Here is a 19,010-nt window from a genome sequence, read left to right as displayed (position 1 = left end):
GCAAAGCATTTTACATATATAAACTCATTTGAAGCCTACAACAGCCCTGTGGGATATGTAGTACAGTTGTTTTTATTCTCATTTGTTTGCCTAATGAATAAGTATCACAAATGGGATTGGAACTAAGATCTTTTTGACTCTGAGTTACTATGTCCAATCCGGATATTTATCTAAACTCTACTTGAGCACTTTTTGTAGTAAATTGATTCATTCGAGAGGCAACCTTTGACATTGTTAAACTGATGTAATTGTGATAAAATTCTTTCTTATTTTGAGTTATCTATCCTTGTGTAACTTCAACTCATTAGTCTTAACCCCATTTTTGTAGCTAAAGAGAATTATTTTAGTCCATGTTTTCAAAGGCAATAATTATATTCCTCTTTCCTTCCTTTCTCCTCTTCCCTCTCCCTACATATTAATTCTTTTTCAGGCTAAAGATCCCAGATTATATTAATCTTGACACGATTCTAAGTCTCTTCACCATCCTTGTCACTCTTTTCTGGATATCCTCCCATGCTTAACACCCAACTTAACTCAATGTCCCCTGAGAACTAAAGACTTTAGATGAGGTTGAATCAGTGCAAAGTATTAAACGATTATTCTCTCTCATTCTGAACTCTAGATTTCTCATAGTATGATAAGATTTAGAACTGAAAGGAATTTTATAGGCCACATCATTGAATCCCCTCAATGTGCAAATGATCATTTGATCTTCCATCAATGGGTTGCAAGTTTGACAAGTCTTGCAGACTCTGTTGCTACTCTAAAATAAACTTTAAGAAGATGATTTACCTTCCAATTATTCAGGTCAGATTTACTTAGAATCATCTCCAAAGTATTCTCAGACTAAAGAGTCACCAGGAACCACTCTTTATCTCTTTCTCTTAAGACTAGAAATAAGTTTACTTGCACCTTTCACTATTTCTGAATCTTTCTTATTCTTGTTTAGAATATGAGCTGCTAATGTTCTCTAGTAGTTCTGAATTTGTCTCTATTAAAAGAGTTCCAATGGACCAAACTTTTTTTTTCATTCTGTATGTCATATTTCTAAATTTAAATGGTTTCTGACCTGGATCTTGATTCCCCTTTACTATCTCAAGAATCTTTCTTCCAGATTTCCTTTAGGGATTGTTTTTTCCATCCTATCTAGGAAATCTATCTCTTAGTAAAGAAGATGTGTTTCTTTAGTCCCATTCAATTTCTGCTAAAGCAGAAGAATCAGTTTGTATTTATAACACATGGAGCTGGTGAGTCCTGTAACAGGAATATGGCACAAGGCAGACATGAATAGTTCCTTTGGCTTCCATATCTACTGTTCCTCAAAAAAAAAAAAAAAGTAATCTTTTGTAGTTCCCACATAAAATTCTCACTCTAAAGTGCTATGATAAATTTCTTGTTTCATTCCCTAGTCATCTGCTCCTATTTTCTTTAATACTCACTATTCACCTATTCCAATTTTGAGCATTTAGAATTATTTTGCTGAAGTGGACACCTTCAAGGTTCAACCTTGAAGTTTTTAAATGATTAGTAGGCATAACCACCATAATCTGTCTCTCTGTCTGGCTCTACTTCTTTCTGTCTGTCACTTTCTGTCTCTGTCTTTCTCTCTGTCTTTGTCTCTCTGTCTTTCTCTGTCTCTGTATCTCTGTCTCTCTCTGTATCTCTCCCCATCTCTAACTCTCCCTTCTCATTCAGCATATTCTTGATGATTCTTGGCTCCTGGCTATTTTACTGTGACGTCCCAGACTGTTAGATTAGTTTTTCCATTATTCTGATCATTTAAGTTAAAGTTTTTAAGCATCCCTTTAGTCTTGACAGCATGCTACATTATTTGTTCTGTCACAACAAGGTTTAATTGTGAGATGATTCTAATTCTTGAGAGGCAGCTAGATAGTACAATAAATCAAATATTGGTCCTAAATCAGGAAGACTCCTTCCTCAAATACTTACCTACCTATATGATCCTGGAAAACTCATTTAACTTCGATTTGCCTCAATTTCTTCAACTATAAGATAGGGATAATAATAGCACTAATCTCACTGGGCGATTGTGAGGATCAAAGTGCATTAATATTTGTAAAACATTTAGCATGGTTTCTGGAACATAGTAAGTGCATAATAAATGTTTGTTCCCTTTTCTTCTTGTTCTTTTGAGCCTAATTAAGCAATAAACTTTTTGCCCAAGACTGAGGACCAAAAAACACTTATTCTTCTAATTCTTATACAATAAAATCCCATAGTAGCCATAGAGTGTTATTTTTCTTCCCTATTTTAAGATATGCTTGTGGTTTTCAAGTGTTCTATAAAGTCCCAAAATTATTCTTTGGGCTTTTAAAAAACTTTAAATGCTTCTATTAGGCCAATAAAGAATTATCAAGTGTTCATATTATCTGAGGACTTGTTGGGGAGAAGGTAGGACTATGATAATGACATCAAAGCATCAAGTGGAGTCACTCTTGAAAATATCATTGCCTTGGGAGCAGAGCCAAGATGGTGGAAAGCTGACACAACTTTCTGTGACCTCCTCTTACCCTCTCTCAAACCAATAGTAGATTAAGCCTCTAAACTGGTTTTGGAGTCAAAGAATCCACAAATATTTGGAGAAAATTCCCAGATGAAGAAACCTTAGAAGAACTTCAGAATAAGTCTCTTTCAAATGGATAGGAGGACAGTCTGCTAGGCCCAGACTGCAGCTCAAGGAGACCAGAGCAAGAAGCTGGGGCAAGGGGTCAGAATTGCAGGTTGCATGTACCTGGGAATCTTCTGGACCCTCTTAGGCTACTCTGTCTTGATTGCAAGTGGGCAATTTGGCATATTTGCTGCAAAAGGCAAATTGCAAATCACTGAGCCCCAGAAGAATGTAGGACCTAGCTGCTATTACCCAGCACCAGAAGTCAATCAACAGAACTGCGTCACTTGTTTGCATTGAGCAGACCTCAAGCCTTAAAAAAAGATGATGAACAACAACAACAACAAAAAGAACTCTCACCATAGACAGCTTTTATGGAGAGAAAGAAGAACAGACTTCAAATCCTAAGGTTCCTAAAGGCAAATCAACTCCAGATGAGGTCCCAAAGGAGATATGAGCTTGTCCCCATTTCACAAGGCTTTCTTGGAAGATTGCATAAAGGATCTTAAAATAGCGTTAGAAGAAAAATGGGGAAAGGAAATGATATTATTACAAGAAGAAATTTAAAAAGCATATAATGTCTGACAAAGTAGATATGAAGAAGATACCAACTCATTGAAAAACAAAATTTGTGAAATGGAAAAAAAATGCAATGAACAAAACAATTCAATTGGCCAAATAAAAAAGGAGCTGAAAAAGATAACTGAAGAAAATAATACACTAAAAATTAGAATTAAACAAATGGAAGTGAATGACTCAATAAGACTTCAAGAATCAGTCAAACAAATAAAAAAAATTAAAAAAATAGAAGAAAATATGAAATAACTCCTAGGAAAAATTACTGATCTGGAAAATAGATGTAGGAGAGAGATATAAGGATTATTGTTCTTCCTGAAAGCCATGATGAAAAAGAGGATCTAGACATTATCATACAGGAAATAATAAAGGAAAACTGCCCTGATATTGTAGAATCAGAAGGTAAAATAGTCATTGAAAGAATTCAGCAATCACCTCCTGAAGGAGACTCCAAAATTTAATCCCCAAGGAATATTCTGGCTAAATTTCAAAACTATTGCACCAAGGAAAAGATATTGCAAGCAGCCAGAAAGAAACAATGTAAATACCAAAGAGACACAATTAAGATTACCCAGGACGTAGCAGCTTCCACATTAAAGGATTGAAGGGCATGGGATCTGCTATTCCAAAAAGCAAAGGAACTTGGATTACAGCCAAGAATAAACTATCCAGCTAAAATGAGCATTATCTTTCAGGAAAGAAGATTGACATTCAATGATATAGTGAATTTCATCTATTTCTAATGAAAAGACCAGATCTGAACAAAAAATCTGATCTCCAAACACAGAACTTAAGAGAAACATAAAAAGGTAAAAAGAAAAGAACTCTTGAGAAACTCATACTTAGAGACTGGAGGTATAATTTGATTTTATTATGATAATATGAAAAAGAAACTAGAGATGGAAAGGGGAGCGTACTGGAGAAAGAGGAAAAAGGAGGTAAAATAAGGGAAATGACATCTGATGAAGAGGCAAGGAAAACCTATTATAATTGAGGGAAAGAAGGGAGAAGGATTAGCATTGTATGAATCTTACTCTCATCAGATTTGGCTCAAAGAGAGGATATCAGACATATTTGATTTCACAGAGAAACTTTCCTCACTTTATAGGGAAGTAGCAGGAAAAAGGGAAAAGAAAGGGAAAGACTGATGGAAGGGAAAACAGAAGTATTAGGAGAACAGTATAAAAAGGGGGAGGGACTTTGAAGGGGGAGAGCTGTTTGAGGGAGGTGGTCATCAAAAGCAAAATACTGGGGAGAAGGAAAGGGGAAAAGAAAAGAAAAAAAGCATAATTTAGGGTAAATAAGATTGTAGGAAATACAGAATTAATTATTTTAACTATGAATAGGAATGGGAAGAACTCTCCCATAAAAGGGAAGTGGATAGCAGACTGGATTAAAAGCCAGAATCTCATAATATGTTGTTTATAAGAAATACATTTAAAGCATAATGATATATACAGAGTGAAGGTAAAGGGCTGGAGCAGAATTTTTTTGCTTCAGATGAAGTTAAAAAAGCAGGGATAGCCATCCTGATCTCAGATCAAGTAAAAGCAAAGATTAATTAAACTAAACTAAACTAAACTAAAAAAAAAAAAAAAAAACAAAAACTAATTAAAAGAGATAAGGAAAGAAACTATATTTTACCAAAGGGTATCATAGATAATGAAACAATATCAATACTAAACATATATGTACGAGTAGTAATAGCATCCAGATTCCTAAAAGAGAAGTTAAGAGAGATGCAAGAAAAAATAGACAGCAAAACTATACTAGTAAGGGATCTTAATCTTATTCTCTCAGAACTAAATAAATCGAACCACAAAATAAATAAGAAAGAAGTTAAGGAGGTCAATAAAATGTTTAAAAAGTTGGGTATGCTAGATCTTTGGAGAAAATTGAATGAAGACAGAAAGGAATTTACTTTTTTTCTCAGTGGTTCATGGAACCTATACAAAAGTTGATCATGTATTAGTGCATAAAAAACCCTCAAAATCAAATGAAGAAAGACAGAAATAGAAAATGCATTTTTTCTAGATCATGATGCAGTAAAAATCACATACAATATAAGACTAGGAGAAAATAGACCAAAAATTAATTGAAAATTGAATAATCTAATCTTAAAGAATGAATGGGTGAAACAACAAATTGTAGACACAATCAACAACTTCATCAAAAGAATAACAATTATGAGACAACATACCAAAATTTGTGGGATGCAGCCAAAGTGTTAATAAGGAGAAATTTCATATCTCTAGATGCTTATTTGCATGAAATAGAGAAAGATAAGATCATTGAATTGGGCCTACAACTAAAAAAGCTAGTAAAAGAACAAATTTAAAACTTTCAATTAAATACCAAATTTGAAATTCTGAAATTAAAGAGATTAATAAAATTGAAAATAAGAAAAATATTGAATTAATAAATAAAACTAAGAGTTGCTTTTGTGAAAAAAATCAACAAAATAGATAAACATTTAGTTAATTTGAATAGAAAAAGGAAAGAAGAAAATCAAATTATTAGTCTCAAAAATGAAAAGGGAGAACTTTCCATCAATGAAGAGGAAATTAGAGCAATAATTAGGAGTTATTTTGCCCAACTATATGCCAATAAATTTGATAATCTAAATGAAATGGAGGAATAGCTACAAAAATATAGATTACCCAGGTTAACAGAAGAGGAAATAAATTAAATAGTCCCATTTTAGAAAAAGAAATAGGACAAGCTATTAATCAACTCCCTAAGAAAAAATCTCCAAGGCCAGATAGATTTACATGTAAATTCTACCAAACATTCAAAGAACAATTAATTCCAATACTATATAAACTATTTGAAAAAATAGGGAAAGAAGGAGTCCTACCAAATTCCTTTTATGACAGAGATATGGTGCTAATAGCTAAACTAGTTAGGGTGAAAACAGAGAAAGAAAATTATAGACCAATTTCCCTAATGAATATTGATGCAAAAATCTTAAATAAAATATTAGCAACAAGATTACAAAAATCATTCCCTGGATAATAACTATGACCAAGTAGGATTTATACCAACAGTGCAGGGCTGGTTCAATATTAGGAAAACTATTAGCATAATCAACTATATTAATAACCAAAGTAACAGAAATCATATGATTATCTCAATAGATGTAGAAAAAGCATTTGATAAAATCCAATACCTATTCCTGTTAAAAATACTAGAAAGTATAGGAATAAATGGACTTTTCCTTAAAATCCTTTCCTTCTATTTAAACCATCAGCAAGCATCATAGGTAATGGGGACAAACTAGGACCATTTCCAGTAAGATCAGGAGTGAAACAAGGCTGCCCACTATCACCATTATTATTCAGTATTGTATTAGAAGTGTTAGCTTTGGCAATAAGAGAAGAAAAAAGAGATTAAAGAAATTAGAGTAGGTTATGAGAAAAACAAATTGTTACTCTTTGGAGATGATATACTTAGGTGATATACTTAGAAAACTCTAGAGAATCAATTAAAAAACTACTAGAAATAATTCCCAACTTTAGCAAAGTTAAAAGGTATAAAATAAATCCACATAAATCATCAGCATTTTTATATATTACCAACAAAGTCCAGGAGCAAGAGATACAAAAATAAATTCCATTCAAAGTAACTATCAATAGTATAAAATATTTGGGAATCTATCTGCCTGGGGAAAGTCAGGAACTATATGAACACAACTACAAAACACTTTCCACAAAAATAAAGTCAGATATAATCAGTTGGAAAAATATCAAGTGCTCATGGGTAGGCAGAGCGAATATAATAAAAATGACAGTACTACCTAAATTAATCTACTTTTTTAGTGCCATAACAATAGAACTCCCAAGAAATTATTTTATACATCTAGAAAAAATAATAACAAAATTCATCTGGAAGAACAAAAGATCAAGGATTTCAAGGGAATTAATGAAAAAAAAAATGCTAATGAAGGTAGCCTAGCTGTGCCAGACTATAAACTATATTATAAAGCAGTAGTCATCAAAACCATTTGGAACTGGCTAAGAAATAGAGTAGTTAATCAGTGGAGGGAAAGGAACGCACATGTGCAAAAATATTTGTGGCAGCCTTCTTTGTAGTGGCAAGAAACTGGAAACTGAGTGGATGCCCATCAATTAGAGAATGGCTGAATAAATTATGGTATATGAATGTTATGGAATATTATTGTTCTGTAAGAAATGACCAGCAGGATGATTTCAAAGAAGCCTGGAGAGACTTACATGAACTGATGCTAAGTGAAATCATTGTACACAGCAACAACAATATTATATGACGATCAATTCTAATGAACATGACTCTTTCCAACAATGAGATGACTGATATCAGTTCCAGTGATCTTGTGATGAAGAGAGCCAGCTACACTGAGAGAGAGGACTGTAGGAACTGAATGTGGGTTACAACATAAAATTCTCACTCTTTTTGATATTGTTTGCTTGCATTTTGTTTTTTGTTTTCTTACTCATTTACTTTCTTTTTGATCTGATTTTTCTTGTGCAGCAAGAGAATTGTATAAATATGTTTATACATATTGGATTAAACATATATTTTAACAAGTTTAACATATATTGGATTGCTTGCCATCTTGGGGAGGGGGTAGGGGAAAGGAGGAGAAAATCTGAAACAAAGCTATGCAGGGGTCAGTGTTGAAAAATTATCTGTGCATATGTCATGAAAATAAAAAGCTTTAAAAAAATTAAAAAAAAAAGAAAAAGAAAATATCATTGCCTTTATAAAGAATGAAATATTAAGCCCATTTGTCCAAGCTGAAAGTGTTTGTATAGCTTATCTAAAATATATTTGAAATGTTTACAAAATAAAATAGATTCTATGTTAATTGATAAACCTTTTCTTTCATCTCTCACTCTCCAGCCACTGACACCTGATCTTCATTACTACTATATCCTGGAATTGTCATTCTATTGGTCCTTAATGTTTTCTCAATTTACTGACATCAAAAGAAAGGTAAGAAAACAGTGTGACATAAATCAGAAGAGGCTGTCACCATGTATCTTCTTTGTCATTTGGCAATTGCTGTGTATAGACATAAGCAGAATGTAGCATGAGTAGATTTGAAACGCAAACATCTCATTGTAAAATATTGATTGTAAAAAATGATGTTCTAATATCTTTTTGTTGTTATGATTTTCTTTCTATAAAGTACCAACTTTATATTACTTCTTGCTTGTAAAATTCATTATTGTTTAATCAGAGTGGCAATCTATTTCCAAAATGAGTTTTTCTTCTCTAACTAAATGCCTTTATCTCTATGAAAATAGATAATAATGAATCCTGATACTAGTAATTCCCATTTATCTGATTTTCTTGCTCAGGTGGGTGGGAAAAGGGGAAGGAAGCAAACTATTTGTTAAGCACTTACTATATTGTACTAAACATTATACAGATATCTCATTTGATTTTCATACACCTTGGGAGGTGTTTTTATTATGAGAATTATTTTATTATGTTTTTTATATGGGAAAACTGAGGCAGGCAATGTTCAAATATCTTGCCTAAGATCATACAGCTATTATGTCTGAGACTGAATTGGAACTCAGATTTTCCTGACTCCAGTCCTTCTATCCACTTTGCCATTTAGCCACATATATATATAGACTGTTTTCCAGACTTTTTGAAAAGATAAAACATAGTCAGATTGGCCTATATCAATACTATGTTTCCCTATTTTATGATTTGAAGGGTAAAAAACAGGACTGATATAAGTAAGACTATGTCAATAGCAAGAGATAATAAATTCAGATTTCTAGGATCCCTGAGATAATGTGATTCATGAGAATGCTTCAGAATTTACTGAATTATACCTTAAAATCCTTTCAGACAGTTTTGATGGATAGATTTCAATAGGTTTGTGAACTGGGATGGAAGAAAAAAAATCATGATTTTCACTAACCTCTAACTGAAATTTAACATTTTCTTCAATTATTTAAAAAAAAAAAAAAAAGATTACCATGAGAAAAGATCCATATACGTCATCTTATGGTCAGAGCGGTTCAAGCCACCCCATTTTTTTTCATAAGATAGTTGGGGTTAAGTGATTTGTTCAGGGTCACACAGCTACTAAATTTCAAGTGTCTGAGGTCAGATTTGAATCCAAAGTCCTCTGAAGTTAGGGTACGTCCTCTATCCACTGCACTACCTATCTACCATAGACTATCCATTTTAAAGAAAGATGGTACTTTTGTTTCCTGAATAGCAGAAATGTCTTTTAGGTTAGGAACTGGTTTCTTATTGATATTTAGGACATATTCTGATATTACAATTGGGAAGGCAGAACATTTTGTATACAGGACAAGAAGTTAAGCTCTTTCCAAAAGCCATAGTGTTGAGATTAGACTGGAATTCTGACTTCTTGATCACCTATTAGTTAGGTGATAACCACCTATTATGGTAGGTATTGGGAAAACTTTATATATCTTCATTTCAAACTCACCATTGGAAGTGGCAGCTCTTTTATGGCTCCCTCCTTGAAGTCTTTATAGTTTCTCATCCAATTAGAAGCAGAGATGGATGGGGAAAAACCACCAAAAGCCTAGAAATGGCATTAAAATATTAATAACTATTCTTGGACAAAAGAAATCAAGCCATGGCTATGAGAATGCTGGTGTGGGAAAAAATGGCCAACCCCTGATACAGTTGTGTTTTTTTTTTAAATACATATTTCATTTTTTTTCCTTCCTGTGCCAACAGTTCGAAATATTCTTCTTTAATACCAGAGAAGACTTAGACTTTTTTCAGTGTCAATAGTACCTTCATCAGTGCTGATTGTAATCCCTTGCCTGCCTTACTAGTAGGACTTTTTTTTAAAAATCACCCAATGGGTGATCTTCTATGTGTCAGAAGCCTATGCAATCAGTTGGCTAGACTCCTTCTCAGATAACAAGTGCATTCTGTTGCCAGGCCCATACGCCAAGCACTATTAGTTTGTTAGGAATTGCTAAAGGCTTCTAAAATGCTGACATAGAATAGGAATCCAGGATTACCTCCATACTTTCATAAAGTTCTGGATTTAGAATTTGAGAGGCTTTAATATTTTGAGGTCATTCTTAAAATCTTTATGAGACAGATCCATGATGCTAATAAGAAACTACAAGTGATTAATTTGAAGGAACAACCATGAACGCAGGAAATATTCATAAAGAAGGATAAAAATATAATGTTTGCAGAGTCGCCACTGTGCTTTGGAAAGGTCATTGCTAATGAACTAGAAATTGAGTGTGTGTGTGTGTGTGCGTGTGTGTGTGTGTGTGGTCAAAACCTCAGTGGGCTAGTTTCAGGTGAAGACTAGTTGGATGAAGATTTTTGTCATATTCTTCTTTCTTTATTAATAAGTACAAATATATGTCCCTGACTCATCTGACTTATTGCTGTTTCTTTTATGAATATAGGATTTCTACCACTACCAGACCTGCTCATTATCCTTCATAGCTTTTAATCACCACGAGCTTTTATTTTGACTGTTTTCATTATTGAGCTATAACCATTCTCCTCCTGCATCTTTCTGGGGGTGTATCCATTCCTCACTGAATTCTTACTCATTGGTCCAGTGACCAAATGAACTGCTTTTCAAGCAATCAGAAGATATACAAAGTATTTTTACTGCCAGAAACTCTCCTCTGCTCCCATATTGGAACCTCTGACCAAATCCTCTAAAAAGCAAGATAACAGCCTCTTTGCTAATTATGAAACCAAGTTGTCTGAAGATACTCATTGATGATGTGACATAGAAGCTGAACTCTAAAAGCCTATTAATAGAGAAGTTAATAAAAGAATAATCACAATATTTCTTTAGCTCTCCTATAAAATGGTCATGAACTAGACTGGCAGATTTCAAATGAATACCAGTAATCCACAAACACTTTTTTCTTCATGTACAACTCAGACTATTAGAATATATTTATTTCTTAAATGTAATCATTAGCAGATACTTGGATATCACTTTCTAGAACTTTGATTTAGGATCCTAATTTGCTTTACTTTTCACAAAATCTCATACTTATGGAGATATTTTCCCCTCTATTTCTGCTTTGTTGTCTTTAAACATCAGTATTCCTATATTAAAGCCAAACTCTATAAATGAAGGACCAACATTTTTTTTTTCACATTAGTATGTACCATGGCATAGTCTACCTATTTTATTCCTCTTTACCTTGGTGCTTTAATGTAGAAAAATGAGAAACATCATTAATCTTCCCAGAGAGAAGTGATTAGTCAATGTGGAGGCATTTTGTTTGAAGATTTTAATTTGAATAATCCAATAAATAGGATAATGGTGTCTAAAATTTTTTGAGTTCTTTTTTTAAATAAGATCAAAATTTCTTTTCAAAAAAACTGGTAGAGATATATACTTATTATTTTTTCTATTTTCAAGGCATACTTTAAAAAAAATTATGTGTCCTCTCACACCTCTTCACAATGAAAACATTTTCTATACCTCCAAGTTTTTAAAAGAGGCGCTAATAAGCATTACAAAGTTGGAGCTCTAAACAGCTTGCTTGTGTCTAAACCTTGCACCCTTTTAGCTAAACTGCTGTTTGGCTAGAAGGCCTGGGCACACGGCCAGTGAATTCTGGACATTTTCAGAGTACTTCATAGCAAATTGCTGTGGCAGAGTTCCAGGGCTCAGCTGGTAAAGTCAATTTGTATTTTTTGTTTTATTTTGTTTTAACCCAGGAGAAACACTAAATCTCATGAGAAATTTTTCTAGGATTTCATTCCTCATTATAGGAAGGGCAGAAATATGATGGTTAAGCCATTTCTTCAAAGCTTGATGTGCCATCTGTGGCTAAATAGTATAATGGAATAGTGATATTTTTTATTTGTAAGTTCTAGTTCTACTATTTGCAACCTTCCCTTCTTCTGATGCAACCTACGTGTCTTTCTTTCCTGAACTGATGAACTTTACACTAGTGGGTCTTAGAAAGTACATTTATTTCATTAAGTTTTGTCTTCCTGATTTCTTTGAACTCTGTGAGAACAAAGGAAAAACATTTCTTTAAATTACCTTTAGGTCATCTTCAGGAGAATGGAATAGCCAAAAAAGTTCCCTAATTCTCCATTGTTATATATTTTTTTCAAAATGAAGTCATAGGTTAATTCTCCTGATCTATATGGAAAAAGGATGTGGCTATAATATTAGCACTATTTTCAAAACAAGCAGAAAATACAGATAATTGACCATAGTTACAAAACATAAGGTGGCTTTATCATCTTCCTACTTCATGGTTGTTATAGCATTTTACCTTTCTCAGGTTCTTACTGAGAAATAGAATTCAGACTCTGGTAATAATAAAAATAACTAATATTAATATAACAGTTTAATGCTTACATCTTTTTTTAAATTTCATAACATACCTGTGAGGTAGGCATTATTATTTTCATCTTTAATATACTTAAATTCAGAGATTTATTAAGGGTCACACAGCTAGTATGGGTCAGAGTCAAGATTTGAATGCCATCCTCTTAGCTCTCTATCCATTACACCAAGCTGTGACTGATTCATGTTTTATTCTTCTATCTCTCACTATTTCTTATGAAAATAAGTATGGAGAAAGAAACTATTCTTTTATTATGTTTATACTTATGAAGAGGATATCAGTTGAATTTAGAACTTAAATGTTTCCATGATGATAGTTAAATGATAAAATTTTTTTCAGTAAGAGACTTGTGTTTATTGGAGAATTTTGTAGGGTTTTATTCAAAAGGCTAGCTTAACCAATAGTTTAAATGTACAATAAAAAATTGGGAATGATGTCAAAATACTACCATATAAGTGTCCTTATGAGGAGATAACTCACCAGTGCACAAACTTCTGAGAAATGTAGCTTGTTGAAAATAATCCCAAGAGTTGTTTACTGTTTTTCATTCTGTGAAAGATGGCACTGGTAGGCTGTGGATCTCTCTTTATTTCTCATTGAGCCAGTTTCTATTGGCTAAAGCACTAGAGGGAAACCTATTCTCCTGGATATCAATTACTTATAAGCTTGTTGGCTTGTTAATATTTACTTCAAATGACTCAAAGTTTCCAAGATCCCTAAAGAGGTTTTATTGTGTACTTGATTGATTTAAAGTGAGACAGTTTCCCAATTTCCTTAGGAGATTCCTGGAATACTCAAAGTATCTGATGAGGCAAGAAATGAATTCCTAGAAAAATGGACTCTTAGAATGTGTTTAGAATTGTCCAATTTAAATCTTCAGGTACTGGTCAGACCCAGGAGTGCAAACTCAGGCTCAGATGGCTTCCTGGATGTAGGTATATGAGAGTGAAGGAGATAAAAAAAGAAGGAAACAGTTGCTGAATTATAATTTTCTATATGTTCAATATATATGATGGCCTTGGCTGTCATAAATATTCATTTCTCTAGCTAGAATCCACATTTTCTCTGTTGTTCTAAGAAGGAAGTATACAGACAAACATGGCCCCAATAAGTATTTCTTGATTTTATTTGTTATTTCTATATTGTTATTTTTTAAGGGAATCATAAATGGAAATCTAAACTCAAACTTTCATTGAATTTGTTGGTTTAAATGTATGAAGTTATTCTATTTTCATATAATGTGATCTTGCTTGAATCAACAATGATAAAAATAACTAAACTCTGCATGTGCTTACTACATATTAAGCACTTAACAATTATCATCTCGTTTGACTTTCACAACAACCCTGAAAGGTAGGTGTTACTATTATTCCCATTTTACAGATGAGGAAATTGAGTAGGAAGACTTTACATGACTTGCCCAGGAATATAGTTAGTAAATATCTGAGGTCAGATTTGAACTTAGATATTCCTGACTTTAGACCCAATATTCTATCCACTCTCCCCACCTAATTGGTGTGAACCAAAAGGATCTCCACAAAGTACAAATTCTGTGCCATTTTCATAAAAAGGTATGGAGGTGACCTTAATTTCTTAAAAGTTATGATGCTAATGTAGAGACTCTAGTATGTAAAAAGGCTTTGAATTTGCTATTATGGAGCATTCTGGCAAAAACTGGTATGTCACCAGAAGATTTATTTCTTAGCCATAGCAACCTGAGATAAAGAAAAAAAAACAACAATTGAAAATTGTTCTCGGTCTTGTGTGGCTCCCTTATATAGTGATGGAGTGCTAAAAATCGGTTAGATAAGAAGAATGCTAAGAATCACACTATTAATAATCACATACAAATTTATTTCAGGCAACTAGGTAGCTCAATGGTTAGAATGTTGGTTTCAGAATCAGGAAGACTCATCTTCTTAAATTAAAATCTGGCTTCAGACATTTATTTAATATGTGACCTTGGGTAAGTTACTTAACTCTGTTTGTCTCAAGGTTCTCATCTATGAAAATGAGCTGGAAAAGGAAATGGAAAACCATTCTAGCATTTTTATCAAAAGGATCCTAAAAATAAGTCACAAAGAATTGAACAATTGAAACAGCTGGACAAGAAAAGAATTAATTTAAGTATGAATACTCCTAGCCAAAAATTTTTGTCCAGTGACAAATACATTTGCCACGCTTTTGGAAAAACTAAAACCAGATCTACATTGATATCATTATGAAAAGCAGAATCAAAAGACAATAATAAGTAATTCATCAATGAAAGAATGACCCACAGGTTCTCCTTAGGGAAGCAAAGGAGTTAAGAGTTTCATCACATCTCCCATATGTAACAAGAAACAATTTCATTAGATACTCGGTCATTTTATCTTGTAATTTGTATGATGGGAATAAGCAAAAAGAGCATCAAGAAGATAACTGAAGTTTAAATAAGTGACATATAAATATTGCTGCAACAAAGAAGACTAGGCATTTGAGCCATGGGAGTAGGAAGGCAGCAACTGTTAATATGCCTAAGGAAGGCATCAGTTAGCTTATCACTCTGAGGCTGTTTCCTTGTCTGGCTCTGATATTCTATTATGCTACAAATCCGTGGATTAAAAATATGAAGTACAGAAGCAAAACCATATTTTGGGGGGATACAGTTCTGTTACTTGTAAGCCAACATAGCTGGCATTTTTCTTATTTTTAGCCAACAGGATCAAACTGTCCATTTGATTAATACTAGCATTGTAATCTTATCCCTTTAAAACTGTGTTCCCTAGAATTGAGACAGACTAAATGTGTATAAAGTAAGAGATTCAGCTGCTAAACTATGCCTCTATATCAGGAGTTAGATGAGTACCATGATTGATAAAGAGAAAAGGGAACATGTCTTTATTATTTTCATTTTCATGACTCAGAATATGACAAAAGTTTCAGTTCAAAATTTATTTCACTTTGCGTCTGGGAGAATCCTTATAAAAGTAAGAACTATTAGCTTTCAGAAACTATAATTTCATTAGGGCAAGTAATGATTTGAAAAATGTGAAGGATACTCTTTTCTCTTGGAAAAAAAAAGATGTGAGTTGATGGTGTGGGGTTGGGTGGTACTTTGCTGGATAATTGATTTTGCTTCTAATTGAACTGTAAAACTAAGATTTTGACTGGATATTGTCAAATAAAATTCTTCAGCTTTTTTTTTTTTCTAGCAGGAGTCTAGGCAATGATGACTGTGTCTTGGACTGTCTCTAATTAGATTCTGACTTCTGTCAAATTTCCCTTGTGCTTTCATGTGGAAGGCTTTGTCTGGTGTTGCAGAGTAACTGAGTATCTAGGCAGATTTATAATAGCTATCTTTGTCTTCAGAAGTGGCAAAAATCTTTTATTTGCTATGTTGTTGTTCCTTGATAGTAATTGCTGATCATGCCCTAGAATGCTAAGTGCTATTATTATAAGTGCAAATAAAACCACTTGTATCACAATTATTAAAACTATTAAATACTCACATAAACATGACAACATCATGCTAGGTGCTATAAAAACAATATACAAAAGTCTTTCCCTAAACTTTCGGAGCCCGTATTACAGAATGACACAGAAATATGAAGGACAACTATGAACAATATTAAATGAATAGGAGAAGGAAAGGAAACAAATGTATATTAAATATCCTCTATCTGCGAGGCACCTTGCAAAATGCTTTACAGACATCTCATTTGAAGGTGCTATTATTACCCCTATTTTATAAATTTTACAGTTGAATCACAAGGCCAGAACGTGTCAAAGGCCAGATTTAAATACAGTTGTTCCTGACTTCCAGTCCACCACTCTATCTACTGCACTCCTAGGTAAATAAGGAGCCAGTCAATATTATTTGAAAGCAAAATACATTTTATGGATTGAATGAAGGAAGACCCAGGGCAGTTGCCTAATAGAGGAATCCCTATGCTCTAACAATTAGGTATTCTCAGTAATAACAATTAATATTCTCAATATTAATACTCTTTTTTCTCAATTTGTATTCTCATTAAGCGTCAGTGGCTACTAATTACTCCGAGGAGTAAATACATATTATTCTATTTGGAATTTAAAGTCTTTCACAAATGGTTTTGGTCAATCTTTACAGTCTTGTCATATATTCTCTCTTTGACATTCTTTAGGTTCTGCCAAAACGGCCTCCTTAGGTTCCTCCTTTTTCTGTTCCTTTCCACAAATTGCTCTTCATACCTGGAATGTACTCCATTCTCACCTCTGCCTCTTCTAGTAGAACCTCTAATTTCCTTTAAAATTCAACTGAAGTACCTTCTTCTACATTGAAGCTTTTAATAATCCCTGTAACTGCTAGTGACTTCCTCTCCTCCCTCAATTTAAAAAATATATATCTTCTATTTATTTTATGTATGCATCCATATCTTTTGTCTTACCTGAAAAAAAAAGCCCGTAATGTTCTGAAAGATAAAGATTCTATAATTTCTGTCTTTGTATCCCATTCCTGGCACATAAAAGCTACTTAATAAATAATGATTGATTAATTGATAGTATAAAAAGAGTCGACAACTCTTGAAAATAGTTTTTGTCCAACTAAAACTAGTTTTGTAGTGTTATTTTCTATTGCACTAAAATCAATTAAAAATTAAATCCTAAGCAAACAGTTCATAGTGGAAAAATTTATGATATCTTAATCCTGAAATGGTACTGTTACATGGGAGAAAAATTAGATAAATTTTCATACAGTGAATTTTTATTTCAGCTATATATGTTCTCAAGAGCTGTAAAGTAATATCATATCTAACAAACTATAAATATTGTATACATAAAGATAACTGTCATTGTAAAAGTAAAAATAATTCTTTCTTTATAGGATATTTAGAAATTTTATAAAGGAGTTAGATATTGCATAAACTAAATTGAGTCAGGGGGCTTAGGTTTAAATGCAAGTGTTTTCACCTATGTGATCACTCGCAAGTCTTTATACCTCTTTTCTTCAAATATAAAATGATGAGTTTGGACCAAATATGCACTTAGATTCTACCCAGCTCTGAAAATCGAATGATTTTGTGACCAAAAAGAAAAAATTAAAATTCTATTTCATTTAGCAAAGATTACATTAGTTTCCAGGGAATTGTGTTAGGTGCTGGGGTGTTCAGGAAACTCAAGGTTCATCCCAAGTACAGGTATTATATATGATTAGGCACATGCTCCCTTTTCCCCTCTTGGTCACCATAGTTGCTTTTCTCTGGATGGTCATGTTAGACCAGGTTGCTCATGTTAGAACTTCCTAAGGGGTATCCCCAGAACTGTGTACTCTGTTTCTAGTGTTTATGAATCAAGATTCCATTAGGTTTGTGGAGTAATGGAACAGTTCATTTAGTGGAGTAATTTGTGTTAACACTTAAAAATTAAACAGTTCTGTCTCTTAAAAGAAAATCAAGTAAAAAAATGCTCTGAACAGTAAAAATATTCCAGATGTTGCCTTTAGTATATTGTTGATTGACTTAAATTTGTCTCATTCCATTTTGGTTGGTTCCAAACATCCAGTGGTTAAAACTGTACTGTCTCAGCATGAAATGGGTTTTTAGGCACATGCTTATATGTAACCATAATATATAAGCAATAATATATAAGATTACAAATTGTTCATAAGGATGTAGGTCTGTTTCACTTAAATATCATGACCTTGTTTCTCTTTTTCTTTATGGGGAGGACACTGAGGTTGGGCAAATATGGTCATCATGAATGAATTAACCAAGTCAGAGAAGGCACTATGTCCCTTTTGCATTGGATCATATATGATTTAGGGTTATCAGAAGCCAAACTACCAGCACAAAGCCTTCCATTTTGCATGAAATAAAGAAACTTTTATGTTATAATTGCTGCCTAACTTGTAGAATGCTTTTCTCTATTAGCGTTCTTCAACTCCCATTGGATTCATATTTCTGTCAATTGTAGACACTGAAGACTTGAACTTTGAAATCCTATTCCTATCAATTTTTAAGGACTTTCTCTTTGAAATTCTACCTATCTCCTTCAGGCCTGTATCCTCCCTTGTAACACACAGACATGATCATAACCTATTTCATTGGCAAAGATTAAAATGAAAAGCATCTGCTTTAAAAGGAGTACTTACATTGATGAATTCATAGATATACTGGAGTAATGGAATATTCCCACCTTGTAAAGTGCTTTATATTGACTTGCTGCTCCTTTCTCTACTCCCTCTAACTGTATCCTGTCCCCACCAAAAAATACCATGATCAAACTTCAAGGAAGAAAGCTTTAATGGATTGAATTTTATGCCAAATGTCATAATTTTATAGATGTTGATCATCTTCTTTCTGACCCTCACATTGAAGAATTCCAATTCAAAACTTTGCTCTCTTTTCCCCTTTCACTACAGCTGCTTTTCTCTGGATGGTCCCCAGGTTGCTCATGTTTTGGCTTCCTGATGGGCATCCCCAGAACTGTATGCCCTGTTT

General features: G+C 33.1%; 1 protein-coding gene across 2 annotated transcripts in view; it reads left to right on the top strand.

Moving 5' to 3' along the window:
• The window catches only part of CERS6 (ceramide synthase 6), a 291,619-nt gene that overhangs the window by 204,394 nt on the left and 68,215 nt on the right, over positions 1–19,010 (top strand). For both annotated transcript variants that reach the window (XM_051986225.1, XM_051986224.1), the window contains exon 6: positions 8,087–8,179. In XM_051986225.1, the coding sequence (XP_051842185.1) occupies positions 8,087–8,179 (93 nt within the window). The remainder of the gene's footprint in view (positions 1–8,086; positions 8,180–19,010) is intronic.

The sequence above is a fragment of the Antechinus flavipes genome, chromosome 3, assembly GCF_016432865.1.
Source record: "Antechinus flavipes isolate AdamAnt ecotype Samford, QLD, Australia chromosome 3, AdamAnt_v2, whole genome shotgun sequence".
Classification (NCBI taxonomy): domain Eukaryota; kingdom Metazoa; phylum Chordata; class Mammalia; order Dasyuromorphia; family Dasyuridae; genus Antechinus; species Antechinus flavipes.
The sequence above is the reverse complement of the archived record's forward strand: the minus strand, read 5'-3'. Positions and strand labels throughout refer to the sequence as shown.